Below are 14,140 nucleotides of genomic sequence, written 5' to 3' on the forward strand. Positions count from 1 at the left end.
AACAAGGGCACTGCAGGGCAAGGCAGAGTGTGTAATAATTAGCCTGCAGGGGATAATAGAGGCAAAGCTCTCTCCTAACACCACAGCCCAAAAGGCTGAGCTAATTACTCTAACCACAGCCTGACAACTTGGAAAAGATAGATAAATTCATGGTTATTCTGATACAAAATAGGCTTTGCTAGTCCTTCATGCTTACTTTCACAGAAAAAAAAAACTCTCAAATTAAGTATGACCCTGAAATTTTGCTTCTCTTCAAGGTCATTTGGCAACAGGAACCTGCAGCTGTGATTCACTATAAGGGATATCTAAAGGACAACTCTTGTACATAAGGAAATAAACTGGCAGATACGTGTGCTAAATAGCACTCCAGGGGGTAATAGCAATGGCTCTGATGCCTTTGGAATTAAATGTAAGTCCAGTTTATACTGAAATAGAAAAAGAATGGGCCACCCAACAAGGATATACATTTACTGGAAATGGCTGGTGGACTCAAGGGGAACAATAGATTCTTTTTCTTCAAACACCATGGGGAAATTATTAGGGGATTTCGCAGCGCATGCCACCTGGGCAGAGAAACGCCAAGCACTCAAGCTTTTGAAGAAGGATTAAAAACCACAATCAGGACTAGAGAGCTAACTTAGTGGCTAAGATGCTTTCCTGCAATGCCTAGGGACCCAGGTTTGATTCCCTAGTACCTAAGTAAGCCAGATGCACAAGGTGGTGCATGCGTCTAAAATTTGTTTGCAGTGTCTAGAGGCCCTGGTGCACCCATTCTCTCTGTCTCTTCTCTTCATCTCTTAAATAAATAAATATTAAAACAAAACACAATCAGGGAAGTTGTCAGGGCCTGTCTTTTCTGACTACAGTAACAAGGGAGGTAGAGCCAAATCACCACCCCTAGTACACCCTGTACAAAGCAGAGGAACATCCTCAGGGAAATACCGGCAAATGGACTTCACACAGACTCCTCCCTCTGAGGGTATAGGAATCTGCATGTCGCTGTCTCAGGACAGAGAGAAGCACAGCCTTCCCCACCGGGACAGAAAAGGCTCAGGAAGTTGTCAATCTCCATCTTGCTCGTTGCCACCGACACTCTGGTCACTCTCCTCTAACACCTTGAATAGTGTTCTTTACCAATTCTGACAGGTTTAATAGATTCAAGTGCAGGAGAGAGATTAGCCCCACTCCTCACACCGCTATTCCAGAAACTCCCAAGGTAAAGTCTTTTAGTGCTTCATGAAAGCAAAAGACAAGAGCACAAGATGCAGTGGCTTCCTCCCCTAATCAGTTGTATGATCTTGGGTAAGTCATTTAAGTTCTGTAAAAACTTTTCTCATATGTAAAACTGACGCTACTCCTCCTCCTCATGATTGTTAGGCTGCATTGATTAATTCTTATTAAGTTCCAACTTATTATTTTTATAATTATTTGAATTATCCACATAAGCTATTCATAATTTAGAGTGTTAAAATCACATTGAGTTTACATAATGTAAGGATTTCAGAATTCCCTCCTCCTATCTCATCAGCTGGCCATACTCTAAGGAGGCCTAGGGTTCTTGAACTACTTCCTTTGTGGTAACTGAGGTTTCAAAGAGAATTGATTTTTGCCTCATTCCCTGCTTGCTCAGACTAGGTATGGGACCTTAGAATCTTGTCTACCATGATGGTTATTTAACCAAGCTTTTCTGCCCCTCAGCTGAGAGGAAAAACACTGTCTTCTCTGCTATCAGCTGTTGACTTGTGGGTGTGACTTCCCCAAGAGAGTTCATCAGGGAGTTGAGCCAGCTTGGATGCTGCAGACTTGGTCTGTCCTCTTCCCCAGCACCCCATTTGGCACAATGCAAAAATCTCTCCCTTTCCCCTTCCTTCCTCCAAAGGACTTAAAAAGTCTTTCCCTCCCTCATATGCACTCTGACTCTTCCTTTGTTCTCCTATTCTAAAGTGTGAGCAATCTCTTTTCTCCATCCTCTCTCCCTCAGGTTCAAGTCCATTCGACCCCTCATCCGAGCCCCAGGCCCTGGCCTCCTGCATCTGTCCTCTGCCCCATTCTGAGTTTCCTCTCCAGCTTCCACTGTCCTGTTTGGATCTCCCTTCCCCCTTGCCCTGCCCTTTTTCCTCTTGGCTCCTGGTTCAGAGTCCCCATCCTCCCTCTTCGGTCACTCTGAACTCCGCCACTCTCTCAGCATTAAATAAAACCTCCTGCCCAAGAAAACTGTGTCAGAGTCCTTTATTTACAAACAGGACACATTATAATTTTGTACAAGTTAGGAAATGGCATTTTTACTCAAGGCCCTTTATTACTCATCTTTCACAATAATCTTCATGATACAATGATTTTGTTAGAATAAGGTCTATCAATGGCCAAAAATTAATGAAAGAATTATACTAATCCACCATGTCTACAATGTCTGTGCTTATTCTTAGGACTGAAATTGTGTATGCGATAGACCACCCCGCAGAGTGTACTGAAATCACTCTATTTTCTAGTAAGGAAAAAAATAAATTATTAATCTAAATTTAAATATTTTCTGATTTAGAGTACTTCTAGCATGCAAGTTTTTTCACAGATACATTTCTTAGTATCTTTAGATGCCAAACCTTGAAAATCCTTCATGATCCATACTCACAGGGTTCACAGACAGGAGGTGGAGGTCTCCAATTGCTGTCAGCTTCACAGTGGATTAAACTGCTGCCTCTGAGGACAAAATCTTTCTGGCAGGTAAACACAATAGAGTCTTTATAATTATAGATGGGTCCAAATCCAGAGACAATGTTTCCATGTGGAACATGTGGCTGATCACAATTGATTTCTAAGAATCATAAGAAAAGACAGTGGGTTTTATTTTTTTATTTTTATTTTTTTTTAAATTGTTTATTTTTATTTACTTATTTATTTGACAGTGAGAGAGAGAGAGAAAGAGACAGAGACAGAGACAGAGAGAGAGAGAGAGAGAATGGGCACGCCAGGGCCTCCAGCCACTGCAAACGAACTCCAGATGTGTGTGCCCCCTTGTGCATCTGGCTAACGTGGGTCCTGGGGAATCGAGCCTCAAACCGGCGTCCTTAGGCTTCACAGGCAAGCACTTAACTGCTGAGCCATCTCTCCAGCCCAAGACAGTGGGTTTTAAAAGATGAATGGGAGGGAGGGAATTACCATGGGATTTTTCTTATAATCATGGAAAATGCTAATAAAAATTTAAAAAATAAAAATAAAAAAATAAAAAATAAATAAAAAAAGATGAATGGAGGGCTACGAATCTACCTCATAGAGCTCAATAGTAGAGTATCTGCCAAGCATGGGTGGAGCCCTGAGTTCAGTGCCTAGTACCACAAAAAGTTTCTTGGGGAAATAAAATAACTGGTAATAATGGACATGGTGCCACACGCCCTTAACCCCAGCACTTGGGAGGCAGAGGTAGAGGATCGATGTGAGTTTGAGGACAGCCTGAGACTACATAGTAAATTCCAGGTCAGCCTGGGCTAGAGTGAGACTGTACCTCGAAAAAGACAAAAAAAAAAAAAAAAAAAGAGTATCATTGAAGATAGCAGAGAAGGGTATGTCTCTGCATGGGTCAGTGTAGTCAGAATTAAAAGAAAGCAGTCTTTATCCCAAAAAGAATAGAGGAAGTGCTTTGGAAATCCACAGAGAAGTAAAAGGATTCTCAAATAGAGGAGGAAAACTAAGACCCATGGCCCAGCCTCAGGTACACAGTTCCCAGGTAAGCCAGAGAGAGGCTGGTAGTCCTATGTGCAGGCCCAGACCAGCACCTGCAGGGCCTCAGATCTAGTTGCACATGCTGACAAGACAGGGATTCTTCTGGAAGCGGGCTAACATGGAGAGGAAGAGAGGGCAGCTGCTGGGCAGCAGCTTGATTACAAAAAAAAAAAAAAAAAAAAAATGTTGCTTAAAAACTGAGCTATGGGCTGGAGAGATGGCTTAGCGGTTAAGCGCTTGCCTGTGAAGCCTAAGGACCCTGGTTCGAGGCTCGGTTCCCCAGGTCCCACGTTAGCCAGATGCACAAGGGGGCGCACGCGTCTGGAGTTCGTTTGCAGAGGCTGGAAGCCCTGGCGCGCCCATTCTCTCTCTCTCCCTCTATCTGTCTTTCTCTCTGTGTCTGTCGCTCTCAAATAAATAAATAAATATTTAAAAAAAAAACAAAAACTGAGCTACGTCAGAGACCTGAGATCAGGAAACAGCCCAAGATCAGGGCTCCTTCACGTAGCTCGCCACAGCCCAGATGAGGGCAGGTCCAGGAGGCAATTACGGAGAACAGGAAGACCAGATACTGACAAACAAACCAGAGTGCAGGTGGCCAGGAGGTTGGCTCAGGCTGAGAAAAGACAGAAAGCCTCACCCTCAGTCCTCGGGAGCAGGTATCAAATCTGAGGATAAGCCCGGAGTTTAATAGGTCTAAGCTTATCACTACCAAGGACAGAGGGTGGGTCTGATGCTACCCGCCATTCACTGAGCTCTGAAGTTATGGAAGAGCACTTGATACCGCAGCCGTCACCCTGCACAAGGTGATTGAAACTTAGGACAGCTTGAAAATGTGAGGATGGATCCTTCACCTGCACCAGTTTCAGTGAAGTGGTTGCTTTCCACACTCCCGATGCACTTGGGAGACACACAACCCCTTCATCTAAAACATTAGTTACCCTGGGGGTCTGATCTGCAGAGAATGAAAGAGCCTGCCCAGACCACTGAGTGCAGAGCCGCCTGTGACCGGCAGAGGTCCCTGGTATGCACAGAAGGAAAAGTACCAGTGAAGGTGGCTCTCGAGAACATCACACACTGGACCTATATACACTCAGCAACAGCATACGGGACATTGTGACACAGCATTGTCAGCTTCAAGGATCATGATCAAGATCCATGTAATTGAATTAAAAAAGTCACAAAGCATCTGATGTTAAGTATTTAAGTAAGCTGACGATTTTGTGCTGGGCTACATTCCTAGCCAGCCTCATCTGTATGAGGTCCATGGGTTGAACAGGCTTGGATGAAAGGAAAGACAAGTCCACAAGCTCAACGGATTCTCTTCACCCTCCATGAACACAACAAGCAGTCTCCCAGGTTTTTTTATTTTTTATTTATTTATTTATTTTTCTTGAGGTAGGTTCTCACTGTATCTCAGGCTGACCTGGAATTCACTATGTAATCTCAGGATAGCCTCGAACTCACAGTGATCTTCCTACCTCTGCCTCCCAAGTGCTGGGATTAAAGGCGTGCACCACCACGCCTGGCTTAGTCTCCCAGTTTTGATAGGTCCAAAAGAAGCTGCTCCAACATCTCTCTCTTTTTTTAAACCCTTGTGGCCCTTCCTCCTCTTATTAAGTATATGTTAAGTAAGACATGCATTTTATTATATTTGTTTTCAAGGTCTCAATTCAACTTTAGTAGATACCACAAAAACATCAATGGAATACTCCACTACTGGTACATCAGATACATCACATGATCTGTCCCACAACAAACATGGTTCAGGCCATTCCTACCAGTGGGAGATAGGCTCAACTCCCATCCCCTGTAGCCTGTAGAGAAGACATGTCTCCAACCACACCATATTCATGTGTCTTTTTTTTTCTTCAAGTATTTATTTATCTATTTGGAGAGAGAGAGAGAGAAGGAGAGAGGAGAAAGAGACATAGAGAATGGGCATGCCAGGGCCTCCAGCCACCGCAAATGAACTTCAGATGCATGTACCACTTTGGGCATCATGGGTACTAGGAAATCAAACCTGGGTCTTCAGGCTTTGCAGGTAAGTGCTGAGTCATCTTTCCAGCCCCACTGACGTGTTTTAAGCATAGAAAAAGTAGAAAAAGAATTCTTATAGCTGTGCACTGTAGCCTTAGCATCAAATGGCCAGTGCTCGCTGGCGTTTAGAGAACTAGTCCTTGCTCTTTGGGCCATCAGGCTTGAGGGAATCACCGTCAGGTTTCCAGCCAGCTGGTCACGCTTCCCCATGTTTGTGAGGGTACTGGAAGGCCTGAACTAGTCTCAGAATCTCACCCACAGAGTGGCCAACAGTAAGGTCATTTATAGTGATGGTGCCAAGGAATACCTTTATCATCAATGATAAACAGGCCCTGAAGGAGACACCTTCACTAACCAGCAAGACTTCACAATCCTGAGCAGTAGTGCGCTTGGGATCAGATGCCAAGGGACCGCCCATGGGGCCCAGTCCTCCTTATTTCCTGGTGTGCTGATCCATGCCAGGTGACAGTGGTGAGATTCCACATAGGCACCCATCCACCGCTTGACAGTTGAGCTCTTCATGCCCACTGAGAGCAATGACCTCAGTGGCGTGCAAAAAAGAGGTCAAGAGGATAAAAGAAGAACACAACACATTTTCCTTTGTACTCGGTCAGGCCGATAGCTGTGAACTGACCATTAGCATAATGGCTGTGGCTTTGAAGTTGGGGGTAGGATGTCCAATTTTGGCATTTCCTGAAGACATCCTGCTATCAGCAGTTTACACAAGTTTCTAACACAAAAACCGCCACAGCCAGGCAGGAAGACACAGCTTTTATTGTATTTTTAATGCATTTGCTATTTCTCTTCATGTAGTCACCTAATTTTATGAATTTCTTCCATTTGTGAAAAATAATTTTACTTTTCTTTCTTTTCTGTGTTTTCTGTTCCTTTTGTCTGCTGTGTTTCTTCCTTTCCCCTCATCTCTACATTTGCCAGAATTTTGACTTTATCTTATTTTTTAAAATAATTCTGAGCTAGGGAAATGGCTCAGTGGTTAAAGGAACTTGCTTGAAAAGCCTGCTGGCCAAGGTTCAACTCCTCAGCTACCCACAATAAACCTTGACACACAAAGTAGCACATGCATCTGGAGTTCACTTCTGAAGTGAATATTCCACTCTGGAAGTAATATAGAGGCCATTTGAGAAGTGACTGAGGAGGTCACTTCTGAACTATAGACATAAGAATACAGCTGGTTAAAAAAAGTCCAGGGCTGGAGAGATGGTTTAGTACTTAAGATGTGGTTAAGGTGTTTGCCTGCAGAGGCTAACTACCTGAGTTCAATTCCCCAGCACCCACACAGTGCCAGATGCACAAGGTGATGCATGCATCTGGAGTTCATTTATAGTGGCTAGAGGCCCTGGCATGCCTATTCTCTCTGTCTCTCTTCTCTCTATTTCTCTGCCTACAAATAAAGAAATAATATATTTTTTAAAAATCCAAGTAAGAAAATCATCCCAGATGCATGAATCCCAATGTTGTAATATAAGAAACATGAGGAGTCAAGGCAGCATAACTTCAAAAACATTGCTAGTCCTATATTAATGGCCTTCAGTGAGACTGAATTAAATTAAATGCCAGATACAGAATTCAGAGGAATGTTCAAATAAAGAAGAAACAAAATTAAACAGAGAAACATCTGGATTAAATTAAATCATAAATAAAATGGATTTTACAGGTGTCTAGAGGACATCCCATCCAAACACTAAAATACACATTATTTTTAGCATTCCATGCAACTTTCTCTAAATAAATCATAGATTAGGAGACAAAGTAAATCTTTGCAAGAATAGAAAATATGAAATAATTCCTTGTATTTTATCTGATTATGAAAGGACCAAGAATTCAGAAGCCCAGAAATACTATCACGCTCCAAAGGGAGCTTAAGTGGGCCCCTGCATACCTCAAACTCCAGGCTTTACTCTCTGTTGAAAGCAAGTAAAGAATCCCTCTTCTCATTATATCAGAGCCCGCTCCTAATATAAAACTAGGTAAAAATGGCATGAGATAGCCCTCAAGGATGGGAAATGAGTAAGAAAGTAAACCACTTATTTGGTTTCTGTAAATAGCCTGCACCATAAGCCTTAATAGCCCACACTGTAAGCCTTAGTAGCCTGCACCATAAGCTATAGCAGCCTGCCTCAGACCTCCAAGGTCATAGGAGACTGATACCACACTCTGCTACCCCCACCCAAGGACCTGCGCAAATGCTGACCACCAAGGTCATAAGAGACTGATTGGTCCACGAGGGGCTTGAACAAATTAAACTAATTGGCTTAGAAACTATGGAGTGACACAAACTGACTGGCTCGCACCCCGTGGGCTCCTGATATTAAAAAAATGATTGGTCTAATACACAGGCTTTGTTAGAAACCCTATAAAAACTGTCCCGTTCCTGCATTCGGGGCTCTGCAGTCCTCTACCCCTGTGAGGTGTACGACTGTGGGCCCCAGCGCGCTTGGAATAAAATCCTCTTGCAGTTTGCATCAAGACCGCTTCTCGTGAGTGATTTGGGGTGTCGCCATATCTGGGCAGAGCGTGGGGTCCTCGTTTTGGGGGTCTTACAATTACAAGTAGGGCTAGAGAGATGGCTTAGTGGTTAAGCGCTTGCCTGTGAAAGCTAAGAACCCTGGTTCAAGGCCTCATTCCCCAGTACCCACGTAAACCAGATGCACAAGATGGTGCATGTATCTGGAGTTCGTTTGCAGTGGCTGGAGGCCCTGGTGTGCCCATTCTCTCTCTCTCTCTCTCTCTCTCTCTCTAATAATAGATAAATAAAAATAAACAAAAAACTACAAGTAAACAGCAAGAAAATTTATACAATACATACACTCATGGTGATTAAACAATACACTTTTGAATGATTAATGGGTCATTGCAGAAATCAAGAAGGACAATTTTTAAATGATTTTTTAAAAATTTCTATCTATTTGCAAGAGAGAGAGAGGTATGTCAGGACCTCCAGCCATTGCAAATAAACTCCAGATGCATCATGCACCACGTTGTGCACCTGGCTTACATGGGTCCTGGGGAATTGAACTTGGGTCCTTTGGCTTTGCAAGCTTAACTGCTAAACCATCTCTCCAGCCCAGAATTTCTGTTTTAATCCTTGAATTAAATGACAATGAAAACTCAAAAAAATTTAAGCCTATGAGCAATGACAACAGTTTTAAGAGTAAAGTTTATAGCTCCAAGTGTCTATATTAAGAAATTAAAGGCTAGAGAATGTCTTAGAGGTTAAGGCACTTGCCTGCATAATAAACGAATGAATGAATAAATAAACATTTTTAAAGGGGTTAGAGAAATTGCTCAGTGGTTAAAAGTGCTTGGTTGCAAAGCATGATGCTGTGGGTTTGATTCTCCAGTACCAATGAAAAACCAGATGTCCAAAGTGGCGCATGCATCTGGAGTTCATTTGCAATGGCAAGAGACCTTATCACACTCATTCTCTCTCCCTTTCTCTTTCTGCTTACAAATTATATATATATATAATTAAAATAATATATTACATATATTATATATAAATTAAAATAATATATTATATATATATGCATATTTTTAAAAATGTGTCATCAAAATGGCCCCTTCATACAACTCCTAGGATTTTACTCAAAAGACTCCAAGTCAACATATCCGAGATAATGTGCACATCAATGTTAATTGTAGCACTGTTCACAATAGCTAAAGTATGGAACCAACCTAGGTGCCTAACAATAGAGGAACAATAAAGAAAATGTGATATATATGTATAAATATATATATGAACTCTTTCAGCCATAAATAAGAATGAAGTCATGATATAAGCAGAAAAGTGATTATCACTTTAAGTGAATTAAGCCAGATCCAAATATCATATTTCTTGTTTTCTTTTACTTATGGTTCTTAGATTTTTCTACATATATATAAAATCATGTGTGTATGTGCAACAAAAGCACAGAAGTGAAAATATCTGCAGAGACCAAAGGAACTAATGGGAAGAGGCAGGGAGAGGCAAGAAAAGGAAGAGGAGATGAGGAGGAATATGCTCAATGTACAAGATATACTTGCACAAAAGCTTTAAAATTAATTTATTTAGCCAGTGGTGGTGGTGCACACCTTTAATCCCAGCACTGGGGAGGCAGAAGTAGGAGGATCACTGTGAGTTGATGTCACCCTAAGACTACATAGTCAGCCTGGGCTAGAGAGACCCTATCTTAAAATAATAATAATAATAATAATAATAATAATAATAAGCTAAAATAATTTATTTAAAAATAAATGAATACATTTGTAAAAATCAGTGCATTTGGTTTATCTTTGAATTGTTTCATTTCCCCCAATAAATTCACCCCCCTTTTCTCTTAAACAAAAATAAAATGGACACTGTCAAGTATGACTCAAATCTGGAGAAACGGCTCATCCACAGTTAAAGGTGCTTGCTTGGAAAGCCTGATGGCCTGGGTTCAATAGCCCAGTACCTGCGTAAAGCCAGACTCACCAAGTGGTGCGTACATCAGGAGTTTGCTTGCAGTGGCAGGAGGCCCTGGCACAACCACGTCCTACTCTCTCTCTCCCTCTGTCTTTCTCTCTCTCTCTCTCAACTAAATAAAAAAATTTAAATAAAGAATAATTCATCACTGTGACTTACTTTTACATGTAGGAGGGCTTGAGCTCCAGGTACCCATTGTGTTATTCACCACTGTGCAGGAAATGGAGGCGTTGCCTAAGAGTGAGAAGTTGGGGTCACATCTGTAGGTGACAGAGGCGCCATAGGTATAGAAGTCCTGATCTCCACCGCTGTGTTTCCCGTTGATAATGGCTGGCGGGGGAGCACACTTGGCAACTGAGAGGAGTGAAACACAAACATTCAGGAAGTGCATCGTTATAAATGTGAAACTCCTTCAACATCTCTATGAAGGGTACATGTAGCAGTAAGATTGCACAGAATTATTATTCTCATAGGTAGTTTGAGTCTATAGACAAGTCAGAAAACCTTTACTTACTCATGCATTCTGGGAGAGGGTCACTCCAAAAGACGCCTTTATCTCGGCTCTCACAACGACTAGTGGGTGAGCCAATTAAGATATATCTGAATAACAGAAGGTCAAAGAGTTTAATGAATTTCTTCAGAACCCAAATTAAAGTGGAGAAAAGGGTCTAACAAATACAATTGTTATTTAATATTAAAATACAGAAAGATTTTATCAGCTATCACATCCCACTGAACATACTATTTCATGTAAGTGAGTTATGGTAATATCTGTTTATTTGCTCATTTTTCCTTTCACTATTTAATCTAGAATTGAGCATCAACTATGTGTCAGGCCTGGAGTTCCAGAAGGGTAATAAAAGACTTGCTTAAGTGTGTTTGGCAGTACTAAACCCAAACTCTCCTGATCGCTAGTTTGAAGCCTCCTTCCGATGAGCCCATGCCTGGCTTGCTTACGTATACCATATATCTATGTACTCCTGCTCATCATTCTATCCCTTTAGTTCCTGACAAGTAGTAGGCTTTCCTGAGCTCATTTCTCATGGTGAACAGCATGTTTTCAATTGTAGTAGCATTGAGGAACAGAGTGTGACAGAACACTAAAGTTATTGTCACTTTCACCAAACTAAAGGCTCCTGGATTGAATTCAGTAACTATTTCCTTACTTTAAATTGATTTAACATGCAGTTTTGCCAACCAAGTGAAAAGTATGCTTCTGTTATTTTAACAGGAGTGACTTAGTGCTCCACCAACATCTTGATTCTACATCTTCTCACTTGCTCTCTTGACAGCAATACATAACAGGAAGAAAAAATTAAAGAATGAAAATGGTTTGGGAAGCCATTCACCTACCTAATGGGCTAGGGGCAGTTAAATTTTTTTTGGGGGGGTCATTCTCTCCTGGGCAGAATAAGTGATGAGAAGGAAAAGAAGTGCACAGAGACAGAGGGACACAAGGGAGAGTAATGTGGGACACATATGAACAAAATAGAACATATACGTATGGAAATATAAAAAATAATAAACTGAAACCACAAGAGAAAAAAATATTAGAAATAAAATAGCCAATACAGATGACAAGGAAAGAAAATCATTAGGAAGACTAAGGCATCCCCTTCATGAGAAGATCACACTATTGAAACAGTAATGTAAAAGACTACACAGTTATCTTTCTGAATAGTGCTAATAACACAGTGAGGTAGGTTTGGTTTGGCTGTAGTTTTAACTGGGAGATGGAACTTGCTTAAGGCACACTAAGTCCCTCCACCCAAAGGAGATATTCAGACCACGGCAATACCCCATATATATTTACTGGTCAGTCAACTATCTGGACTGCCAAGGTTGTTTTGGAGAGAATACAGGCTAAGTCAACTCCCCAGAATTGTCACCTGAACAGTTTTTCTTCCCCTCTGAGAAGGAGTGGGGATTGTGCCTTAAGTAGTAGGCTGCTCAATAAGAAGGTCCACAAACCAGACCAGAAAAGCCATCCAAAATAACAAATGAATAAATCGTAGCACACCACACATACACACTCCCCAAGGCAACACGACTCCCTCAAAAGATGATAATTCCTCAGCTACTGAATTCAAAGAGACTGAAATAGGTAAAATGACAGGTAAAGTTTGCAAAATTGTCTTTTCATATGTATATATATTACAAGAGAGAGAGTGAGGGCAAGTGAGAGAGAAGAATTGGTGCACCAGGGCCTCAGGCCATTGCCACTGAACTCCAGATGCATATGTCATCTTGTGCACATGTGTGGCCTTGAGTGCTTGTGTCACCTTGTGCATCTGGCTTACATGGGATCTGGAGAGTAGAACATGGGTCCTTAGGCTTCGCAGACAGGCACCTTAACTGCTAAGCCATCTCTCTAGCCCCCCCGCTTTTCTTTAACTTTTTTTGTATTGTTTTTATGACAAAGAGAATGAGAGTGTGAGAGACAGATGCAAAAGTGTTTTTGCTAAAAATGATTTGAACAGATACAGGAGATGAATTTAAGACCTAGACAGGGAAGGCAGCAACACAGAGCAAAAAGTCAGCAAAATGGATGAGTAAATCAGAAATATGAATGAAAAAGTCAGCAACATGGAAGAAAAGTTCAGCAATAAAATGGAAATTTTGAAAAGATAGAAAAGTTGGGTTGGAGAAATGGCTCAGCAGCTAAGGCACTTCCTCACAAAGCCTGACCTCCAGACTTCCATTCCACAGTACCCACATAAAGCAAGATGCACAGTGGTACGTGCGTAGCAGTGGCTGGAAGCCCTGTGGTGCCCATTCTCTCTCTCTCTCTCTTTCATTGTCTGCTGGGTATGCGGGTGCAAGCTTTAATCCCAGCACTTGAGAAGCTTACGTAGGAGTCTCACTGTGAACTTGAGGCCACCCTGAGACTACTTCCAGGTCAGCCTGGGCTAGAGCAAGATCCTACCTTCGTAAACCAAAAAGAAAAAAAAAATTGGAAGTGAAAAATTCAATGAATGAAGTAAAAAAACAGGGTAGAAACACCACCAACTGATTCAACCATGCGGAAGAAAGAATGTCAGAGGTGGAGGGCAATGTAGGAGAAATAGCATATTGAAGGTACCATGGTTCTAATATCTGACAAGGTAAACTTCAGACCAAGATTAATCAGAAGAAGCAATGTCACTTTATACTGATTAAAGGAACAGTCTGTCACAAGAACATCATAATTTTAAACAGATATGCATCAAGCTTGGGTGCACACAATGTTATAAAATAAACACTACTACATGTAAAGTTACAGATGAACCCCAGCACAATAACAAAGCAGACCTTTAAAAAATGAGAAAATTAAAATAATTCCTGGGCTGGAGAGATGGCATAGTGGTTAAGCGCTTGCCTGTGAAGTCTAAGGACCCCGGTTCGAGGCTCGATTCCCCAGGTCCCATGTTAGCCAGATGCACAAGGGGGCGCACGTGTCTGGAGTTCGTTTGCAGAGGCCGGAAGCCCTGGCGCTCCCATTCTCTCTCTCTCCCTCTACTTGTCTTTCTCTCTGTGTCTGTCGCTCTCAAATAAATAAATAAATAAAATTAAAAATAATAATAATAATAATAATTCCTTATGTTCTACTTAATCACAATGGAATAAAACTACAAATCAGCCAGAAAAACTCTAAGGCTAGGCATGGTGGTACACACCTTTGGTGCTAGCACCAGGGGAGGCTGAGGTAGAAGGATTACTATGAGTTCAATGCTAATCTGGGACTACAGAATGAGTTCCAGGTCAACCTGGGCTATAGTGAGACCCTGACTCTAAACAAACAAACTAACTAACTAAAAAAACCTCTAGAATTACACAAACTTATAAAGAATGAACAACATACTATTGAATGGTAAATACATTACTGAAGAAGTCAAGGAGATCAAGGACTGGGGAGACGGCTCAGTGAATGAGCGTTCA

General features: G+C 41.6%; 1 protein-coding gene and 1 pseudogene across 3 annotated transcripts in view; both read right to left on the reverse strand.

Moving 5' to 3' along the window:
• The window catches only part of C4bpa (complement component 4 binding protein alpha), a 39,728-nt gene that overhangs the window by 12,257 nt on the left and 13,331 nt on the right, over nucleotides 1-14,140 (reverse strand). For all 3 annotated transcript variants that reach the window (XM_045135626.1, XM_045135619.1, XM_004663451.2), the window contains exons 5-7: nucleotides 10,737-10,822; nucleotides 10,382-10,576; nucleotides 2,630-2,812 (exon numbers count right to left, since the gene is read on the reverse strand). In XM_045135626.1, the coding sequence (XP_044991561.1) occupies nucleotides 2,630-2,812; nucleotides 10,382-10,576; nucleotides 10,737-10,822 (464 nt within the window). The remainder of the gene's footprint in view (nucleotides 1-2,629; nucleotides 2,813-10,381; nucleotides 10,577-10,736; nucleotides 10,823-14,140) is intronic.
• LOC105944410 lies at nucleotides 5,858-6,460 on the reverse strand (annotated as a pseudogene).

Source organism: Jaculus jaculus, chromosome 1 (genome assembly GCF_020740685.1).
Source record: "Jaculus jaculus isolate mJacJac1 chromosome 1, mJacJac1.mat.Y.cur, whole genome shotgun sequence".
Taxonomy (NCBI): Eukaryota; Metazoa; Chordata; class Mammalia; order Rodentia; family Dipodidae; genus Jaculus; species Jaculus jaculus.